General features: G+C 34.5%; 2 protein-coding genes across 3 annotated transcripts; both read left to right on the forward strand.

Annotated features, from left to right (window-relative positions):
* The first annotated feature begins 7,659 nt into the window (after positions 1–7,659).
* LOC111052702 (cuticle protein 4.9-like) lies at positions 7,660–10,474 on the forward strand. The gene is made up of 2 exons (XM_022339453.2): positions 7,660–7,986; positions 10,084–10,474. The coding sequence occupies exons 1-2, from the start codon at positions 7,975–7,977 to the stop codon at positions 10,303–10,305; spliced, it is 234 nt and encodes a 77-aa protein (XP_022195145.1). The 5' UTR covers positions 7,660–7,974; the 3' UTR covers positions 10,306–10,474.
* A 3,059-nt stretch (positions 10,475–13,533) lies between these two features.
* Positions 13,534–18,133, forward strand: LOC120349788. 2 transcript variants are annotated; one of them, XM_039420515.1, is made up of 2 exons: positions 13,534–14,150; positions 15,643–16,125. In XM_039420515.1, the coding sequence occupies exons 1-2, from the start codon at positions 14,001–14,003 to the stop codon at positions 15,904–15,906; spliced, it is 414 nt and encodes a 137-aa protein (XP_039276449.1). In that variant the 5' UTR covers positions 13,534–14,000; the 3' UTR covers positions 15,907–16,125. The 2 variants fall into 2 exon arrangements, with proteins under 2 accessions (XP_039276449.1, XP_039276450.1); XM_039420516.1 differs by lacking the exon at positions 15,643–16,125 and adding an exon at positions 17,669–18,133 and having other exon boundaries at positions 13,816–14,150.
* Positions 18,134–18,422: the final 289 nt, after the last annotated feature.

Here is an 18,422-nt window from a genome sequence, read left to right on the forward strand (position 1 = left end):
TTTTTTCTGTGGAGGAGCCGTGGTCTAGTAGTGGTCTAGACACTGGCTTAGTGCCACCAGTGCCCCGAGTTCGATTCTCAGCAGAATCAGATATTTTTGATGGTAGTTCACTGTTAGTAGTTCTCATCACTTTTGACCTACTTATAATATTATAGTTCTCTCCTGACTGAAATTTGTGACATTGCTATTTTCCTGTGGTGTGGCCTTCCTTATGATGAAAGTGGAGAAAGATAGGAAAACAGCGTTGCCAATTCTCTGCTTTGCCACTTCCTTCTATAGAGGATAGCTGAGACATGTAAATCTGATTAAATATTAGTAGGCCAATATCTCTAGCAGTATCATTCTTGACTTGAAAATCTTTCATCATGAAAACATCTTCAAAATCTAATTTAGCACCTAAATCCTTCAAAAATTGACACCCCAGTAAGTTATCACTTAAATCTTAAATAATCAAGAATGAACTTTTTTGTGTTGTGCACTAGTCACTGCTACAATAATATTGTATTTGGAGCCGGAATAAAGCTGATTTATTATGAATTTTCATTTCAGAAACTATTGTATCTATATATATAAAAGCGAAATGGCACTCATTCACTGACTGACTGACTGACTGACTGACTCACTCACTCACTCGCAGAAATAAAAATCTACCGGACCAAAAACGTTCAAATTTGGTAGGTATGTTCAGTTTGCCCTTTAGAGGCGCACTAAGAAATCTTTTGGCAATATTTTAACTCTAAGGGTGGTTTTTAAGGGTTTAAAGTTCGTCTTTTAGCATGTATATTCTCCTTATTCTCTTAATTATAATTGAAAAATGTCCATACCATATGTTAATATAGAACTATAATCTAGAGAGAGTACCTCTTCGAAACAGTTGTTAACTGGTAACTAAATTAATAATTTTGTCAGGTTGGCATTAAGTTGAGTTGACTTTGTTAGGTTGGCACCAAGTTGAAGATTGAAATGCATTTATCGCGGAAAAATTGATTGGGCACTGCTACTTCAATCAGAGCTATTCCTGGGAATACCTTATTATATTACTAGCCGTCAGGCTCGCTTCGCTCGCCATATCCGTTTAGCCAAACGTTTAGTCTAGACCCTGACTGGATCGTCCTAACATATGATAAAAATGCTCAAATGAAAAATGCAGGCGAGCGAAGCGAGCCTGCTGATCTCATTCTTGGACGATCCAGTCGGGGGTCCAGGGGGCGGAGCCCCCTGGCTAGACGGATATGGCGAGCGAAGCGAGCCTTACGGCTAGTTACTACATATATTTCAGATGCTGAATTAATGATAATTGAATACTGTTTGCCAAAAATATAACCTATTACTTCAGCTAAATCATAACCTATTCCAGTTGTATGCTATCTTTCTTCCAGTAATTCATTTGAAATACATTAATCTTATACTAGTAGTTCTGTGAACAGTAGACCACACGCACTTTTCTTGATAGGTCAGCAGAAGTCTTCGGGGTGAACTACAGCATTTAATTTGGATTCTCATTTAATAATAATGAAATATAGGTAATTTATATAACATTGATGTTGCTATCCTTGTCTATCATTCAATGAAGCAGGTAGAGAGCTTTTCTCTAGCTCTGCAACATTGCCAGATTGTTATTTGACAATGTTGAAATTTAATTTATCAACAAAATATTCAATGTCAATTATGGAAACTTATTACTCATTCAATGAAAAATGCATTTTCTTGACAGATACATTATAATTAATCATTTTTAACAAGAATAAAATGTTAATTGACCGAGCGAAGTGAGACGGTGATTCAAGTCGACGGTTTTACATTTCTATTTTTATGTTTGAATGTTTATAAACGCAGAAATAGATCTTCATGAAATTTGACAGGTATGTTTCTTTTTAAATTGCGTGTCGACAACAAGGTTTTTGGAAATTTTGAATTTCAAGGATAATATAAAAGGAAAAAGAGCCTCCTTCATACGCCAATATTAGAGTAAAAATCTGGTGTGGCGCAATCACACAACTTTCCTTGCCGTTATGAAAATTGATCACCTGACGCTAGTATTTCCGCGCATCTCAAGTCTACTATTCAAAGATTTGAGCCAGCTGGTGACAGGGCAATAACGCTGGAGACACACGAGGTCTGTTATCTCTTCATAGTGGATCATTTAATAGAATCAACAGTTGCCAACACTTTGCAATTGGATAATCACATTTTCTCGAATTTCGAGCTTATTTTTAATTTTAGGTGGAAATGTTACTGAACATTAATTGTAGAGATTCTAATGCTCAATCTTTTCCACTCGAAATTTTCTGTATCTGAAGCCTGATAATTGGGAATCCGAAATCAAACTTTGCATAGATGGAGCGGAGCTCCTGAAATTATTACAGATATGGGACTTGTGGCAGTTGATAGAGCTTATCAATGACTATTTTATGTATAAATTTGATCAAAATCATTGAAGCCGTTTTCGAGAAAATCGCGGAAAACCCTGTTTTTGTCAACATTTTCGCCATTTTATCCGCCATCTTAAATTGCATTAGATCAAAATTGTTCGTGTCGGATCCTTATAGTGTAAGGGCCTTAAGTTCCAAATTTCAAGTCATTCCGTTTATTGAGAGATGAGATATCGTGTACACAGACGCACATACACTCATACACACACACACACACACACACACACACACACACACACACACACACACACACACACACACACACACACAACACACACACACACACACACACACACACACACACACACACACATACATACAGACCAATACCCAAAAACCACTTTTTTTGGACTCAGGGGACCTTGAAATGTATAGAAATTTGGAAATTGGGGTACCTTATTTTTTTCGGAAAACAATACTTTCCTTACCTATGGTAATAGGGCAAGGAAAGTAAAAATCAGACTATAGAATTATTCATCATAAATCAGCTATCGAGTGGATTATAAATTGCATGCCATGACGCATGCAATTCAATATCTCAATGTAACTTGGTGGAAAATCAGCTGCTGTGTGGACTATTAATTGCATGCCTTATTGAATGCAATTTTTATGCACTATTGAATGAACTATTGATTGCGTGCAATTTATAACTAAAATAACATAGTATTGTCTCTCGACCTTTCTCTGCTTTGAACTCGGGCTGTCCTGTTGCCAGTATGTCTTGAGGGAGATTAGCTTTTGATGCTAGCATTTTTGATACACCAACCCCAACAACCATTAGCCGTTTTCACACCGATATCTCGCCGACATGACATACAGACAGGATTTACTCTGATGGACAATATAAGAGGAGGCTGTGGTTTTTCACTGCGCGAGGTCTACTGTTCACATAACTACTAGTAATATCAGCTACTAGTAACATCAGATGTACAGGTATCAGCTACATTCTAGAGAAGACAGAGACATGGCAGAAAATCGGCAACACTTTTCTCCTATCTTTCTCTACTACTAACTAGGACTTCACCACAGCAAGTAGTGTGTTCTGCGGCCCTGGTAGTCTGAACTGCTAAGAAATGTGAAAAGCCTCCACTGAACGACCTGAGAGGGGGGGGTCCTTCGATTTATACAGTTTTTTTTCTGTGGAGGAGCCGTGGTCTAGTGGTCTAGACACTGGCTTAGAGCCACCAGTGGCTATTTTGATAACAGATTGAGCTATCTTTTTCCAGCTCTTGCCAGATTGTTTATATGACAATGTAGAAATTAATTGACCGAGCGAAGTGAGGTCTAAGATTCAAGTCGACGGTTTGGCATTTCTCTTAATGTTTAAATGTTTGAATGTCTAAATGTTTATATATTTATATGTTTATATTTTATATGTTTATATGTTTATATGTTTATATGTTTATATGTTATATGTTTATATGTTTATATTTTATATGTTTATATGTTTATATGTTTATATGTTTATTGTTTATATGTTTATATGTTTATATGTTTATGTTTATATGTTTATATGTTTACATGTTTACATGTTTACATGTTTACATGTTTATATGTTTATATGTTTATGTGTTGGGCATTTACGGCGAAGCATGGTAATAGATTTTCATGAAATTTGACAGGTATGATCCTTTTTTAATTGCGCGTCGACGTATATACAAGGTTTTTGGAAATTTTGCATTTCAAATCAGCTGACAAGTGATTACACAGATGTGTGGAGAAGCCAGTCTATTGCTGTATTTCCATAAGGTATATAGTTTCAATTAGGTACTTGTGGATGATAATACTTCATGAGGTCTACTGTTCACAGAACTACTAGTATAAATTACTAGATACCCCTGGTATAAATAACTCGCTCATGAACTGTTGTATTGATCACTGAGATCTTTTACGAGTATGATATTCATATAGTTCCTGTATAGGGGACTATAATCCCAATTGAAAAATACTTTCTCTTCAAAACTTTTGTCGGCCATCTTGGATCCGTCATATGGATCCAACTTCATTTCGAATCCAACTCCATTTTTTCAAATGGGAAGGTGGTCATGTGATACATGTTTCCGATACAGAATTTCAACGGAAAATTAATGGCGAAACCCGCACATCGATATCTCAAACCGTTTCAATGATTTCAATGATATCCTCAACATTTGAAGATACTTATAAATTATAGAAATATGAAAAGAATGAGTACCTAAACATTGAATAATCAATAAATTATGTTAGTGAACACTAATAGTAGCTTCTACTCACAAATTTAACACTTTGAATAAAAAAGTTTGTTACTGCTATCACAAGTAGTACCTAGTATTAATCACGTGTATGTTTCAGACAGGCAGACAAACGTTAACGGAATCGAGTTAATATAGAACTTATAAATAAATGTTGTGTATTATTCAGCTGAAATCTAGTGTCAGCTGAAATAAAGTCTGTTTCTCTGACAGTCTGTGTGATATCTCCAAAATAACATCAGCTTTTTTAAATGAATGGAAAAGTTAAAGAAATAGCATACAATTAATTCCAGCTGACTCAATATAAAATAAAAACACATTTTTTTTGCACTTTCAATGTTATTTTTATATCCTGAAAAAGGACGAAGTAGTGAGTCAATTTTGTTATCCAACGAACTTGACCTGTAAAAAGGTTCAAAGAATTGATGTTCAAGTGATCAATTCTCTCTAAAGTTCTTGTCGAACATACAAACCGACAGAAAACGACTTTGGCCTTCAGTAAGTCAAAAGTGAGAACTTCGCTAACGCTCGTTCTATTAACAATATATCCAATCTCAATCATGGAAATCTATCTTTCATTCAATGGAAAATACATTTTCTTGACAAATACATTATAATTGATAATTTTTAACAAGAATGAAAATTTAATAATACATCAGATGTACAGGCATTCGCTACACTCTAGAGAAGACTTTTCCACTTTTCCACTTTCTTGATTATTTCACCTTCAGCTGATCTGTCGGGGTGACCTTCAACAAAAAATCTGGTGTGGCGCACTCACACAACTTTCCTTGCCGTTATGAAAATTTATCACCTGACGCTAGTAAGACTCAAGTCTACTATTCTAAGATCTGAGCCAGCTGGTGACAGGACAATAACGCTTGATACACACGAGATCTGCCATCTCTTCATAGTGAATGATTTAATAGAATCAACAGTTGCCAACAGTTTGCAATCGAATAATCACATTTTCTCGAATTTCAAGCTTATTTTCAATTTTAGGTGGAAATGTTACTAGACATTAATTATAGAGATTTTCATGCTCAATCGCAACTTTTCGTTTAAATTATATCTGAGACCTGATAATTGGAAATCTAAAATCAAACTTTGCATAGATGGGGCGGAGCTCCTGAAATTTTTACAGATATGGGACTTGTAGCAGTTGATAGTGCTTATCAATGATCATATTAGGTATAAATTTAATCAAAATCGTTGGAACCATTTTCGAGAAAATCGCGAAAAACCCTGTTTTTGACAACATTTTCGTCATTTTAGCCGCTATCTTGAATTGCATTTGATCGAAATTGTTTGTGTCGGATTCTTATAGTGTAAGGACCTTAAGTTCCAAATTTCAAGTCATTCCGTTAATTGGGAGATGAGATATCGTGTACACACACACACACACACACACACACCACACACACACACACACACACACACACACACCACTTTTTTGGACTCAGGGGACCTTGAAACGTATAGAAATTAAGAAATTGGGGTACCTTAATTTTTTCCGGTATGCAATACTTTCCTTACCTATGGTAATAGGGCAAGGAAAGTTAAATGAAAAAAAAATGATTGTATTGCCCAAACAACTTTATAATGTTGTCTTTCAAGATTAATCTACATTGATATTTTCATTTAAAGATTTCAGTTTCTCATTCTTGATAAAAAGCAGACCTTCATAATGATTGTAATATAGCAGTAATGTCCAGCGTTAGGTTTATGCGGGGTACAGGTTGACTCCTGTTGTTCTCTCCTAACTGTTCACTTGTATTTGCGACGTTGCTATTTCCCTATGGTGTGGTCTTCGTTATGATGACAGTGAAGAAAGATAAGAGAACAGCCTTGCCACTTTCTTTCATAGACGCTAATTTCTTCTTCTTCTTCTTCTTCTTCTTCTTCTCCTCCCCCTTCTCCTTCTCCTCCTCCTTCTCCTTCTCCTTCACCTTCCTCTCCTGAACCCTCGATTACCTGATCCTGTCTTGGGTTTCCTTCTGTAAAAGATTCTGGATAAATCCTCTTCCTGCTTGAAATATATCCTGGTTCTGCCTTTGTACAAGAGTGTTAAATGACGTAGCTGTGCATTGAGTTAGAATTGTATTTCTCTCAAATCAAACACTACATTTTGAAAAAATATTGTATAAACCATATCAGTCAATGTCAAGGATATCGCCTGGAACAATGTTTGTGTACCTGGAGTTTTGAATAATCAGGCGTTAGTATTTTAATCCTTTAAGGTACAAGTCACTTACGGAAAAATCCACTGAAAATGACTGAATTTATTGGACTATAATAATCACAGCAATATGTGTGTAAATATGAATGTGTGCAAGAATGATGAGGAATCGGCATATTGATTTATTTCAATATGATATCATATTCAATTATTATGTTCTTCATTATATAGATAATATTTAAATTATATATTAATATTTTATTATACAGAGTGAGTCATATGTATGGGAACTCTTCAATACATTGGAGACTGTTGTAAATATAATACTGTAACTTTCAGGATAAGTTACTGGTCAAATACCCTACCGCCAAATCAGCCGCCATTTTGGATAAAAGTATCATAGAACATTTTTATCGATGCCAACTTTATTCTTTTAAAAACGCATTTAAAATGATGTACCACACAATGGGTGTTTACATTTAAAATAATCGAGTTACAACCCCCAAGTCACCCCCTGATGAGAGGTTAAAATTCATTTGTACGTCAAAAGATAGAGTATTTGACCAATAACTCACCCTGAAAGTTACAGTATTATATCAACAGTCACCAACTTATTGAAGGGTTCTCATACATATGACTCACTCTGTATAATATATTCAAGTGTCCCCACACAGGGTATAGCCTACAAGGAACACATATTAGAATTTAGGAAACAATTTATTTGATTTTTGGGATTGTTTATTTTTTTGGAATAAAGTTAAATATTGATGGGTGTAACTGGTGAACTGAATCAACCCAACAAAAAAAGATGGATAGGTACTGGCCATCGAAGTTTGCGTGCATTGATTCAACATTTTATTCCAAGTGTAACTTCAAACTTGAACTTTTTTCTCCGAATTGTCGAGTTATTCAAGGTAGGTGGGCGAGCGCTGTGCTGCATCCATTCTTGTATGCAAAAACAATGTGATATGAAACAAGTCCACCCGGACCGCGGCTTAGATGTCAAGGCCTCCCAATTCGTCAATGCAATTCGGCCGACTTCTTCCTATTTTGGATAGCTATAAATCTGCAGTGTCTCAGACTGGGAGACACAAGTAGTTCGACCACTTACTACGCTACCATCCCAATCAACATGAAGGCAGTCGTAAGTATTGAACTTGAAATCTACACACTCAATCCACTGTTTTGTTTCTTCCTTCTACATTTCTCTTGTTTCTCACTGTTTGGTGATTCGGAGCCCACCGAAGGCTGTAGGTTAACTCATCTCTCATCATTATCCGGCTCATTACCCACGCACTAGAGCTCATGTCGCCATCATACTCATAATAATACTCCTCCATCTCCAATCAACATAATTATTATTCACTGATATCATCCCTGATCTCTTCTTCTAGAACAATCTTATAAATATCAGATTGTTCATAAAATTTTTAGAATTCATCCAACTTTCAAAATGAAGCGTTTTCTTAGGAAATCTGCCACGAATGTCAAATAAAGTGGACTAATATAATAATATAGTTTTCTACTTTTGATCGCAGATTTTTTCTTACCTTACTAGTAAAGTCAATATATTAATAATATCAGTAGAGTCCCAATATTATTCAAATCAAATTCTTCATTCAGCAAAACAAGCATAGTATACAAACATTTGTTGATCGCCCATATGGACCTATAGTCGGTCAGAGACCATTCAAACCATTCTCCCACAGTTTCTATCAGTTTCCATCATAATATAGCCTACGAATAGATTCACATTGTGAACTGACTTTTAAACTTTTGACTTTTGTGAACTGACAATTTAATTAGCAATTGCTGTTAATTGCGATAGTTAAAAAATCTATCATTGCAACTCCCCTCCAGATTTTATTACATTTTTCTCCAATGGTGATTCCATAGAGAAGTAGAAGATTAAACATCTACAGTTTAGAAATGAAGAAGCATCAACTTGAATGTTCTTTTCTTGTATTTATCTTAGATCTTATCCAATCTCAAAACTATGAAATCCTCTTTTTAGTTATTGTAATAATTTGTTTGGAATTTTATTCAGTTTTTCAGGCTTTTCCGTTTTCCCATTGTTTCATTAAAATAAAATACATTTCGTTGTGCTTGTAGTATTGTTGAGGAAGCATTAAACATGAATGATGTTGAGTTAGATTTGTTACTCTATGTGCCGGTTGCACAAAAGCTGGTTAAAATTTAACACTGATTAATTCCACGAGAATTAATCTTTTCAAGAACGCCTTCCCTGATTGGTTCTCGTGAAATTAATCACGATTAAAATTTAACCGGCTTTTGTGCAACCGGGCTATTATATTACTATCTACTATTACAACTATCTACTCCATCAACTCAACGTTAATGAGAAGATTATTCACCATAATCATTTTCCAAGAAAGGAGCTATACCCATCACCCATACAGATTAACCTATGAAGCTTCCTCTAATATTTGGTCATATTTCACTAATGTAACATTGTTGTTATTATTGAGCTGATACTGATGATTCTCAACTTTAGAATATTGATTGCTGATTAGAATAATTTATTGATATTGATAAGAATTCACATTACAAATCTTTATTATATTAAAGCACATATGGAATGGACTTGAAGTTCTATTAATTCACATATAATATAACTTCATATATTTATTTATTTGCTCTATTCACACTTGAACAAAATCAAAACAATGATTGCATGGGAGAGAAACAACAAAATTAATCCAAAACTGTCTATCTCGCAAATGTAAATAATTAATAAGTTAGTATAAATAGAGTTATGATACCAATCATTATAATTTTCACAATCATTACAAAGTTAAGAATTTCAAAATCAGTTCATGAGCGAGTTCTCCAGCCCGGAGGCTCACTAGTTAGCAATGAAATGCACTTGGTTTGATTGAATATTGAATTCAAGTTGATTTTCGTATTTTTGTGCTGGCAGCTTTTTTTATCCTTTTGGTGGCGCTGTTTGTAAATTAAATTTGATTGTTGATTTAAAAAACTGAAATTCGAAGAATCAGTTTATTTATATTGATAAAATTTCAAAACAATTTGATTTCCTGCTCACTGATTATAGAGTTACGTAGCAGTGTTCAAAGGATAATATTACTTGAATGATTTGGAAATAAATCAGATCAGATCATTTATTTGCCATACAATAAATGATTAATAATTAATCTGTACACTTTTATCAATTTGATTATCAATTATTTGATAATTTCTTGTTTTGTTTCGTTGACAGGCAGCTTTTGTCCTCCTTGTAGTGGCCCTGTTTGCCATTGCTCAGGCCGCTGAACAGAAGGAGACACTGAAGGGCGAAGCCGCTACCTTTTATGGAGCTTATCCTTATGGAGCCTATGGAGTCCACCCATACGCCTACTCTGCATACCCCTACGCATCAGCCTATGGCGCCTACCCCTATGGAGCCTACCCCTACTCTGCCTACCCGTACTACTACAGATGAACATCTTCATCCAGTCTGTATTCCGGGTAAACTTCATCTACAGGCCACATCAGTCTTCACTATCAACTCAATAGAACTCAATCAAATTGTCCAGGTACTCCAATAATCCAGACACTCCGGTTTTTCTCGCTTATTTTGTTTCACAATAAAAATTGCAGTCACAAAAAAATTGGTCTTCTATTTCTCTTACAGTACCTTTTATCAGAAACAAGGATCTTGATAATTGTTATGGACCTCACTCATTTTTACAATGCTATTACTGATTGTTTCAAAAATGTGAAGTTTGTAACTGTTGCTCTGTCTTCAAAGTAAATAGGAGCAATAATCGCAATCAAGAATACTGTAAAACTTGGACTCGAACAATCTAGTAGAATCAAATAAATTTTTCAAACACCATCATTCAACAATATTTGGGAGTCTAAATGATGAACTCGAATTGAGAGAGAGAAGTTAGAGACTTGGGTGAGTGAATCAAAATTCAATTAAAGAGAGAGTAATATTATTACCATCAACCAAATCGATAATTCTATTTGTGAATTTTCAAGAGAGTTCAGTTGTATGAACAATTATTGTACATTATTATTTTGTCAGAATGATATCAAAATATCTACTCGTTCTTCAATATGGAAATGAATGAATTCAATGATTTTCAATATGAGAAAATACAGACAGAAACAATAGTAAATGTACTGCTGAAATCGTTTTGGGGAAGCAAACAATATTATTTAAAAGTTATTATTATTAGTGAGTATATTAATGACAGAGAGTTTTACAAATAATAGGTCATTTGAATCCAGTCAGTTTGGGATATTAGTGAGGTACGCAGAAAATAGTTGTCCACCATTTTTTACTGTCAAATTTGATATGTTTGGCTAGAAGAAATGCAATCCCTTTAAAGTCAATCACAACCACTCAATAATGAACACGGCTTGTATTAATTACGATTGTGGATCAAGCGGTGACCCAGTTCGTGCTCAGGGATTAGAATGAAATCCCGATTTATTTTTCACAGGTAAGTTATGTTGTAACGATTTAGTGAGATGGACAATTTCCATTTCATCCAGGCAATAAAGTGAGAGAATATAATGAGGCTATAACATTTTTGTGAGCTATGAAATATCAACGCTTCAACAGAGCCCAACCTGTTTTCGTTCTAGTTTTGGCACTCGTGGAATAGAACTTCAAATTGCAGGGCTATTCCAGGGCTATAAATTGAATATACGAAAATGAGAGACTGATTTTCATCATTAGTTAACTAGCTATTTTTTCATCATCGCAAAGAACCTCTTGCATCCAAACCTAGAAACGATTATTCAATCTCGTTCGAACTGAATATAGTTTGTAATCACGATGAAAAAATGATGAATATAACTTAACTGTTGAACCTAGGAAAAAATTTCTTCATAATAGTTTGTTCCATCAGATTTGCGTATAATATTTGCCGTCACATTATGTAGGGTGTTCATATAGAGAGTGGTCAGTAGTTTCAAGTTTCAGTGGTCTTAGGAGGCTATAGATATACTCGTATAAGTGGATATCTATATCTATATCCTCCTTACACCGTTCTGGCCGCTAATCGCTCTCTGTTACTGTTAGAAACAGATTGTCATCAATAATTAAGGATATTTCTCCATATCAATATGAAATACAAACATATAAACATCCAAACATCTAAACAGAAGTTGCTCGTTTAATAGTATAGGATTATAAGAATAAGAGAATAATCAGAATTCATCAATGTTATTTAATTAACATTATATTTACATCAGTGGAAATGTTCACATATTCGTTTCGGTTTTTTTTCTCATGAAGTTCTACTTTATGTATTTCTTATTTCATATAAATTGAACGAGCGAAGTGTAGTTCTTACTAAGTGCCTCGAGTCGTATCCGTTTGTGGGTTTCTTTTGTATGTTTGTATGAAATATCCTTACAGATTGTAATCAATAATTAAGATCTGGGAAAATCATGTTGATTATAAAATATACAGTTTACAGGATGATGATAAATAATGAAAGAAAGTTGATAAATAACAAGCCTTATTGCTAATGTGGATACATTTTAATTCTCGACTCCTCATTCGTGATATATATGAGGCTGTTTTTACATTGAGAATATTTCCCAGAGAGTTGTTAGGAAAAACTGATTTTACGCTCTTTAGAAAAAAAATGGTGAAGATCACATTCAAGGTAATACCGTTCTGTAATGTGTAATACTGTAGTTTTACAGTAATACTGAAATTCTTTTTGAGCGAGTGCAAATCTGATGAATTCTATCAGATTAAACGAAACTTGACAAAGATCATCTGTTTGAAATCATCTGTTCAATTATATAGAATTTATAAGGACGGCAATAGTATATTTCGCACCTAGGGCCAAAAATGAGATATTTCCGGCTCGAAATCGGTTTTTAAGTCCGAGGCCGTAGGCCGAGGACTAGAAAAGATTGAGAGCCGGAAATACATTTTTGCCCAAGGTGTGAACGCTATTTTTCGCCACCCAAAAAAAAACTTCCCAATATATAAGAAATTAAAAAATAAATAAGATTCAATCTTTAGTGGGCCTAATGTTTTCTCTATATGGTTTGATATTGAAGAAAAATTATCTAAAAGTTTTAATCATGAATTACGGAAAAAATACTAGGAATTTTTCAGTCAAGGCTGAGTTTCACCAGTAGGCTTACCTTAAACTTTAGATCTCTGCTGTATTTTCCTATTATTATTGTTGATTGTATTGCATTAAGAAGTGGAATTCGATAATAAAAAAGAAACAATTATTACTCTACCTCACTTTTAAATATTGATACAATTATTGTACTTTGATTTCAAATTCGATTCTTCACTTTTAAAGACTTGCGATACTTACCTTTCTGACAATGGACAATGCAGCCAACATTATATTGTTGAGGCTATGGAGATATCATCGTATTCTATTGTTTGATATCAAAAACACAATAATAAATATTAAATTATGAAACAGTAATTCATAAAATATATTATAGACATGATACCGCGATTCACGATACATAATTATATAGATTATTACAGTCGTTATGAGATTATCTCTATGATTTTTGTGAGATCGGACACGATCAGCTGTTATTCAAGGTCATTTTACAGCCCTAGGGCCGTAAAGTTTTACCGGCCTGGTCGGAAAACAATCACTTTCGGCCTCCATATGACGCACGTAAACCAGCTCATTACATCCAAGTGTGGCGAAAAATACTGTACGAACAAAAATCGATGTGTGTTTGCGGGACTTTAGTGTATAGATCAAATTTGGTTGGACTAACTAGAATTTTACATTTCAGATTGAACCGTTCTAAATCTTCCCTTTTGATTCACAAAACCTGCTCTATATGCGTTACTGTAGCTTTACTGACTGCTTAAAGAATCGGTCATTAGTATCTATAAACCTTCGTCTTAAACTATTATAATTAATGCCATATTTTGCTCTGTACCTGTGCTGTACTGACGATGGCCTCGCAACCATTGGACAATTAATTGATTGTTAGTCTATTTACAAAGTGGAAAACTGTCACATTAATTTTCCTTTGTTCAGAGGAAAGGTCAGCAATGAATTTCGATAATCGTCACGTAATATCACCAAACCAAAACCAATAATGTTGTCCGTTTTAAGCTGACAAGTGGGAGAAAAGTCGGTGGGCAGAGTCCAAGTCCAGACCCCAGAGCGGAGGATGGGAGTGTGTCCATCCCGCCTTTTTCTTCAACCGGACTCCGTCTCCTATAAATATGCAACCCGACTCAACTCCAACAAGATTTCGTTTGTGCCCTGCTTACCTCACTGCAACGACACTCTCAACTCTATCATAATGACCAAGTCAATGGTGAGTAAAATATTTACTATTTTCTCGAAATTCTTCATTATAACAATTTTCTCTCAAATGATCTGTCAATATTTTATCAATTGGCTATTGGAAATTCAGCTATCTTGCACAAATTGGAAAAATTACTACTTATAATACAACAAAGTACTTATGTGTCCAACCCAATTTTTAGTTTTATTTCGTTTGGAATCAATTGCCGTCTGGAAATTCAAGTACTTTCTAAGTACACACTTTTCCAGTTATTTGATGAGTTTGTGAAGTCAAACTTGATTATCTGTGGGTAAATAAATTTTTCATACAAAAATTATTCCTATAGGAATACTTTATTATTATTATTATTATTCCTTCTATGAGCACGCTCTTGCGGATATATTTTCAAAGAAAGGGCACTTTTATGCAACTTTCCTTTCATCTTTATAACACTGATTGACTATTTTATGAACATACGCACAATACGTGCAGTGACAAGGAGGACAGATTTTTGCATTCTCTTCATCACTTTGTCTACCAAGTCAACACTTCGACAAATCTCCACAACCGACTTGAGTATCAGGCAAACAAACAAACAAACAAACAAACAAGACTGTTATTACAATTATTGGAAGTACTCTCACTGTATTCAACCCATACATTTCCTTCAGCTCAAATGATAGCTCTTGGTATTTTCTGATTTTCTCGCCTCTGGTCTTCTGAGCATTCTCATTATCATTATTATTATTATTATTATTATTATTATTATTCCTAATAATTATGATTATAATAATATTGCTCTTGTCGTGGGTACGACAGGATTAATAGAAGCATATTATATAAACAAGAAGTACAAGTAGTATTCACTTTTTCTCTCCCAGTCAGAAGCTTTCTTGTAAAAAAATAAAATAAATAATATATTTGAATGGTGCACTGTGTGGAATTGCAGGGTTATTGATAGTCCTACTTCACTGTAGTTCATGTTGAAAATAATAGCATTGAAGGCAGAGAATGAGAAAGTACAATTTGGGTACAATAATTTAGATCTTGGAACAATAAATTTGATATTCTCATCTTATCATTTTTTCTGCTACATACATTTCAAACTTTCTCTTAAAAAATTATGAAAATTTACTACAATCAATGACTCGTTTAAAGTAATTAATTTTATTTTATTGAGCAAGAAATTATATTTTTCAATAATTGCATAATGAAGTTTCATGATTAAGATGAAATATTCCATTAATTAATAACTAATTTTACATTGTTAAAAGTCAATCTGGCAACAGAACCAAGCAAGAAAGAGATAGCGCTTTCTGCTTTGTTGAATGATAGACAAGGATAGCAATAACATTGCTCAAACACTGCCATTATAACGTATAGACCTCATAGGAGATAGGATGTTCCACCTACCATGATATAAATATAACAGATAAAGTTTCCTCTATTAAAATGATGAAGGACATGGATTGTATGTATTGTCTATGAATAAATTAATAAAAAAGCTCACACTTGGTTTCAGGTTGTCATCTTCGCTTTTCTGCTAGTCGACCTTGCCATGGCTCAAAACAAACCAGCCCAGCCAATCACCGCAGCTGAAGCAGCCCCAGCTGCAGCTGATGCAGCCAAAGAGTCCCTGCAGGGATCCGAAGCCGTCTACCTCGCCCATCCGTACGGAGCACATCCGTATCCGTATGCCGCCTATCCTTACGCCGCCTATCCCTACGGAGCCTACCCGTACGCAGCTGTCCCATACGGTTACCCATACCCCTTCTTCAGGCGCTGAATAAGACATTGAAGATTGTTGTTTTAAATTTCATTTATTTGGACCAGAAGTTTATAACTATGGTCCAAAACACATTCTCAAGAAAACCAAATCACTAGTACCGTAGTCAATATCTTCTAAATTAATTGTCTCCTAGATATTCTTGACATAAATTTTCAACTGAAAAATTGAAAAATTCTCTGTTCTTGTGGAAATAAATTACTCCATAAAATAAGAAAACCATTATTCCTGAATCTGACTGTGAAGCTGAAACATTCCACTGATCCCGAATTGGATAGCTTTCTTATTGCCGAACTCAGATGAATAGTAGTTTCGTAGCACCATAATCAGCACTACAGTAATGTTTAGCGTTCTCATGTGATACGATACTATAATGTAATCTATTCTATTGTAATTTATCTGGCTGTTTGGACTTCGGAACTTATCCAAGTAGATCCACCACTAGAGAGATCAAGATTTACCTAACACTGGAAGTCAATATATAAACGTTAAGCAGAAATCATCATTATCAATGAAAGTTTCAATTCAATTTTTCAATTAAAAAAATTCACTCATACTTCAGTGAAAATCCATTCAATATTCGAGATAGACTTGTTTTTCATGAAATGTAGACCTGAGTGGAATTGTCATATTGATGAGTAGAGTCGTCCTGTAAGATACGAACAGAACGGTCAGAAGTTTGGATGAACGGTTCGATGTTTAGCATTCAGTTTAGGTCGCGTTCGACCTCCAGAGAGAACTGAATAGGCTACTGAGAACTGAGAATTGAAATATTTCCATATCTCTAATCTGAGAATTGAAATATTTCCATATCTCTAATCTGAGAATTGAAATATTTCCATATCTCCAATCTAACAAATTGTATAGCATGGGAGTGGACAGAACGGATAAGTCTTGATTGCGTTTCAGCACGATGTCATTCAAATGTTTTTATGTTTGCAATCTGATAAATAAAATGGCATCGATTGTAACTCAAAGCTAATCCGCGACTCACTCGTTCTGTTTGCATCTTAAAAAAATTAAGGCCTTGCTTATATTTCAATGACTTCTTGAACAATGATTACCCGTCTATTGAAAGAGTTGAGAGCTTCAAAAAGAATCTACAGTAATAAAAATATAGTCTATTAGGTCTCAATCAAATTATCATAGACGTTGTTATTAGAATAAGAATAAATAATAAATTTTGTCCGAAATAAAACGAATGAATTTGAATAACACAATTCGTATATTGCATTTTGTTCGTGAGAATCTCTTACTATAGTGAGGTCCACGTTATAATGGCAGTAGAGAAAGATAGCAGAACAACGTTGCCGATCCTCTGTCTTGTCAATGCCTTCTATAGACGGTAGCTGATACAGGTTTATTCATGTAATATTAACTGTTCATTCTCGTTTAAAGAAATTAATTTTATTTTATTGAGCAAGAAATTATATTTTTCAATAATTGCATAATGAAGTTTCATGATTAAGATGAAATATTCCATTAATTAATAATTAATTTTACATTGTTAAAAGTCAATCTGGCAACAGAACAAAGCAAGAAAGAGATAGCGCTATCTGCTTTATTGATTGATAGACAAGGATAGCAATACCATTGCTCAAACACTGCCATTATAACGTATAGACCTCATAGGAGATTGGATGTTCCACCTACCATGATATAAATATAACAGATAAAGTTTCCTCTGTTAAAATGATGAATGACATGGATTGTATGTATTGTCTATGAATAAATTAATAAAAAAGCTCAAACTTGGTTTCAGGTTGTCATCTTCGCTCTTCTGCTAGTCGGCCTTGCCATGGCTCAAAACAAACCAGCCCAGCCAATCACCACAGCTGAAGCAGCCCCAGCTGCAGCTGATGCAGCCAAAGAGTCCCTGCAGGGATCCGAAGCCGTCTACCTCGCCCATCCGTACGGAGCACATCCGTATCCGTATGCCGCCTATCCTTACGCCGCCTATCCCTACGGAGCCTACCCCTATGCAGCTGTCCCATACGGTTACCCATACCCCTTCTTCAGGCGCTGAATAAGACATTGAACATTGTTGTTTTAAATTTCATTTATTTGGACCAGAAGTTTTATAACTATGATCCAAAACACATTCTCAAGAAAACCAAATCACTAGTACCGTAGTCAATATCTTCTAAATTGATTGTCACCTAAATATTCTTGACATAAATTTTCAACTGAAAAATTCTTGTGGAAATAAATTACTCCATAAAATAAAGAAAACCATTATTCCTGAACACATATCCCACATATCTTATGTTAATCTAATAAGTTCTTCCTGTATATTGAGGATGCAACTTTTATCGTGTCACCAAATATTGATATTTAACTGGTATGATACCGTAATGTGATGTGTTTAATTACATAATGTGAAGCTTTTTTGCCCGCTTGCACAAAAGCCAGTTAAATTTTAATCATGATTGAATTCAAAGAGAACCAATCAGAGGAGGGTTTATGAGAAGAATGCCTCTCTGGCTGATTCTCATGGCATTTAATTGGGATTAAAA

This window comes from Nilaparvata lugens, chromosome 2 (assembly GCF_014356525.2).
Source record: "Nilaparvata lugens isolate BPH chromosome 2, ASM1435652v1, whole genome shotgun sequence".
In the NCBI taxonomy this organism is placed as follows: domain Eukaryota; kingdom Metazoa; phylum Arthropoda; class Insecta; order Hemiptera; family Delphacidae; genus Nilaparvata; species Nilaparvata lugens.

Bases quoted from the DNA above. Each gene is read 5' to 3' on its own strand.
- LOC120349788 (XM_039420515.1), top strand. From the start codon at position 14,001: ATGGGAGTGTGTCCATCCCGCCTTTTTCTTCAACCGGACTCCGTCTCC. The intron at 14,151-15,642 runs GTGAGTAAAATA...ACTTGGTTTCAG, and splicing joins TCATAATGACCAAGTCAATG to GTTGTCATCTTCGCTTTTCT.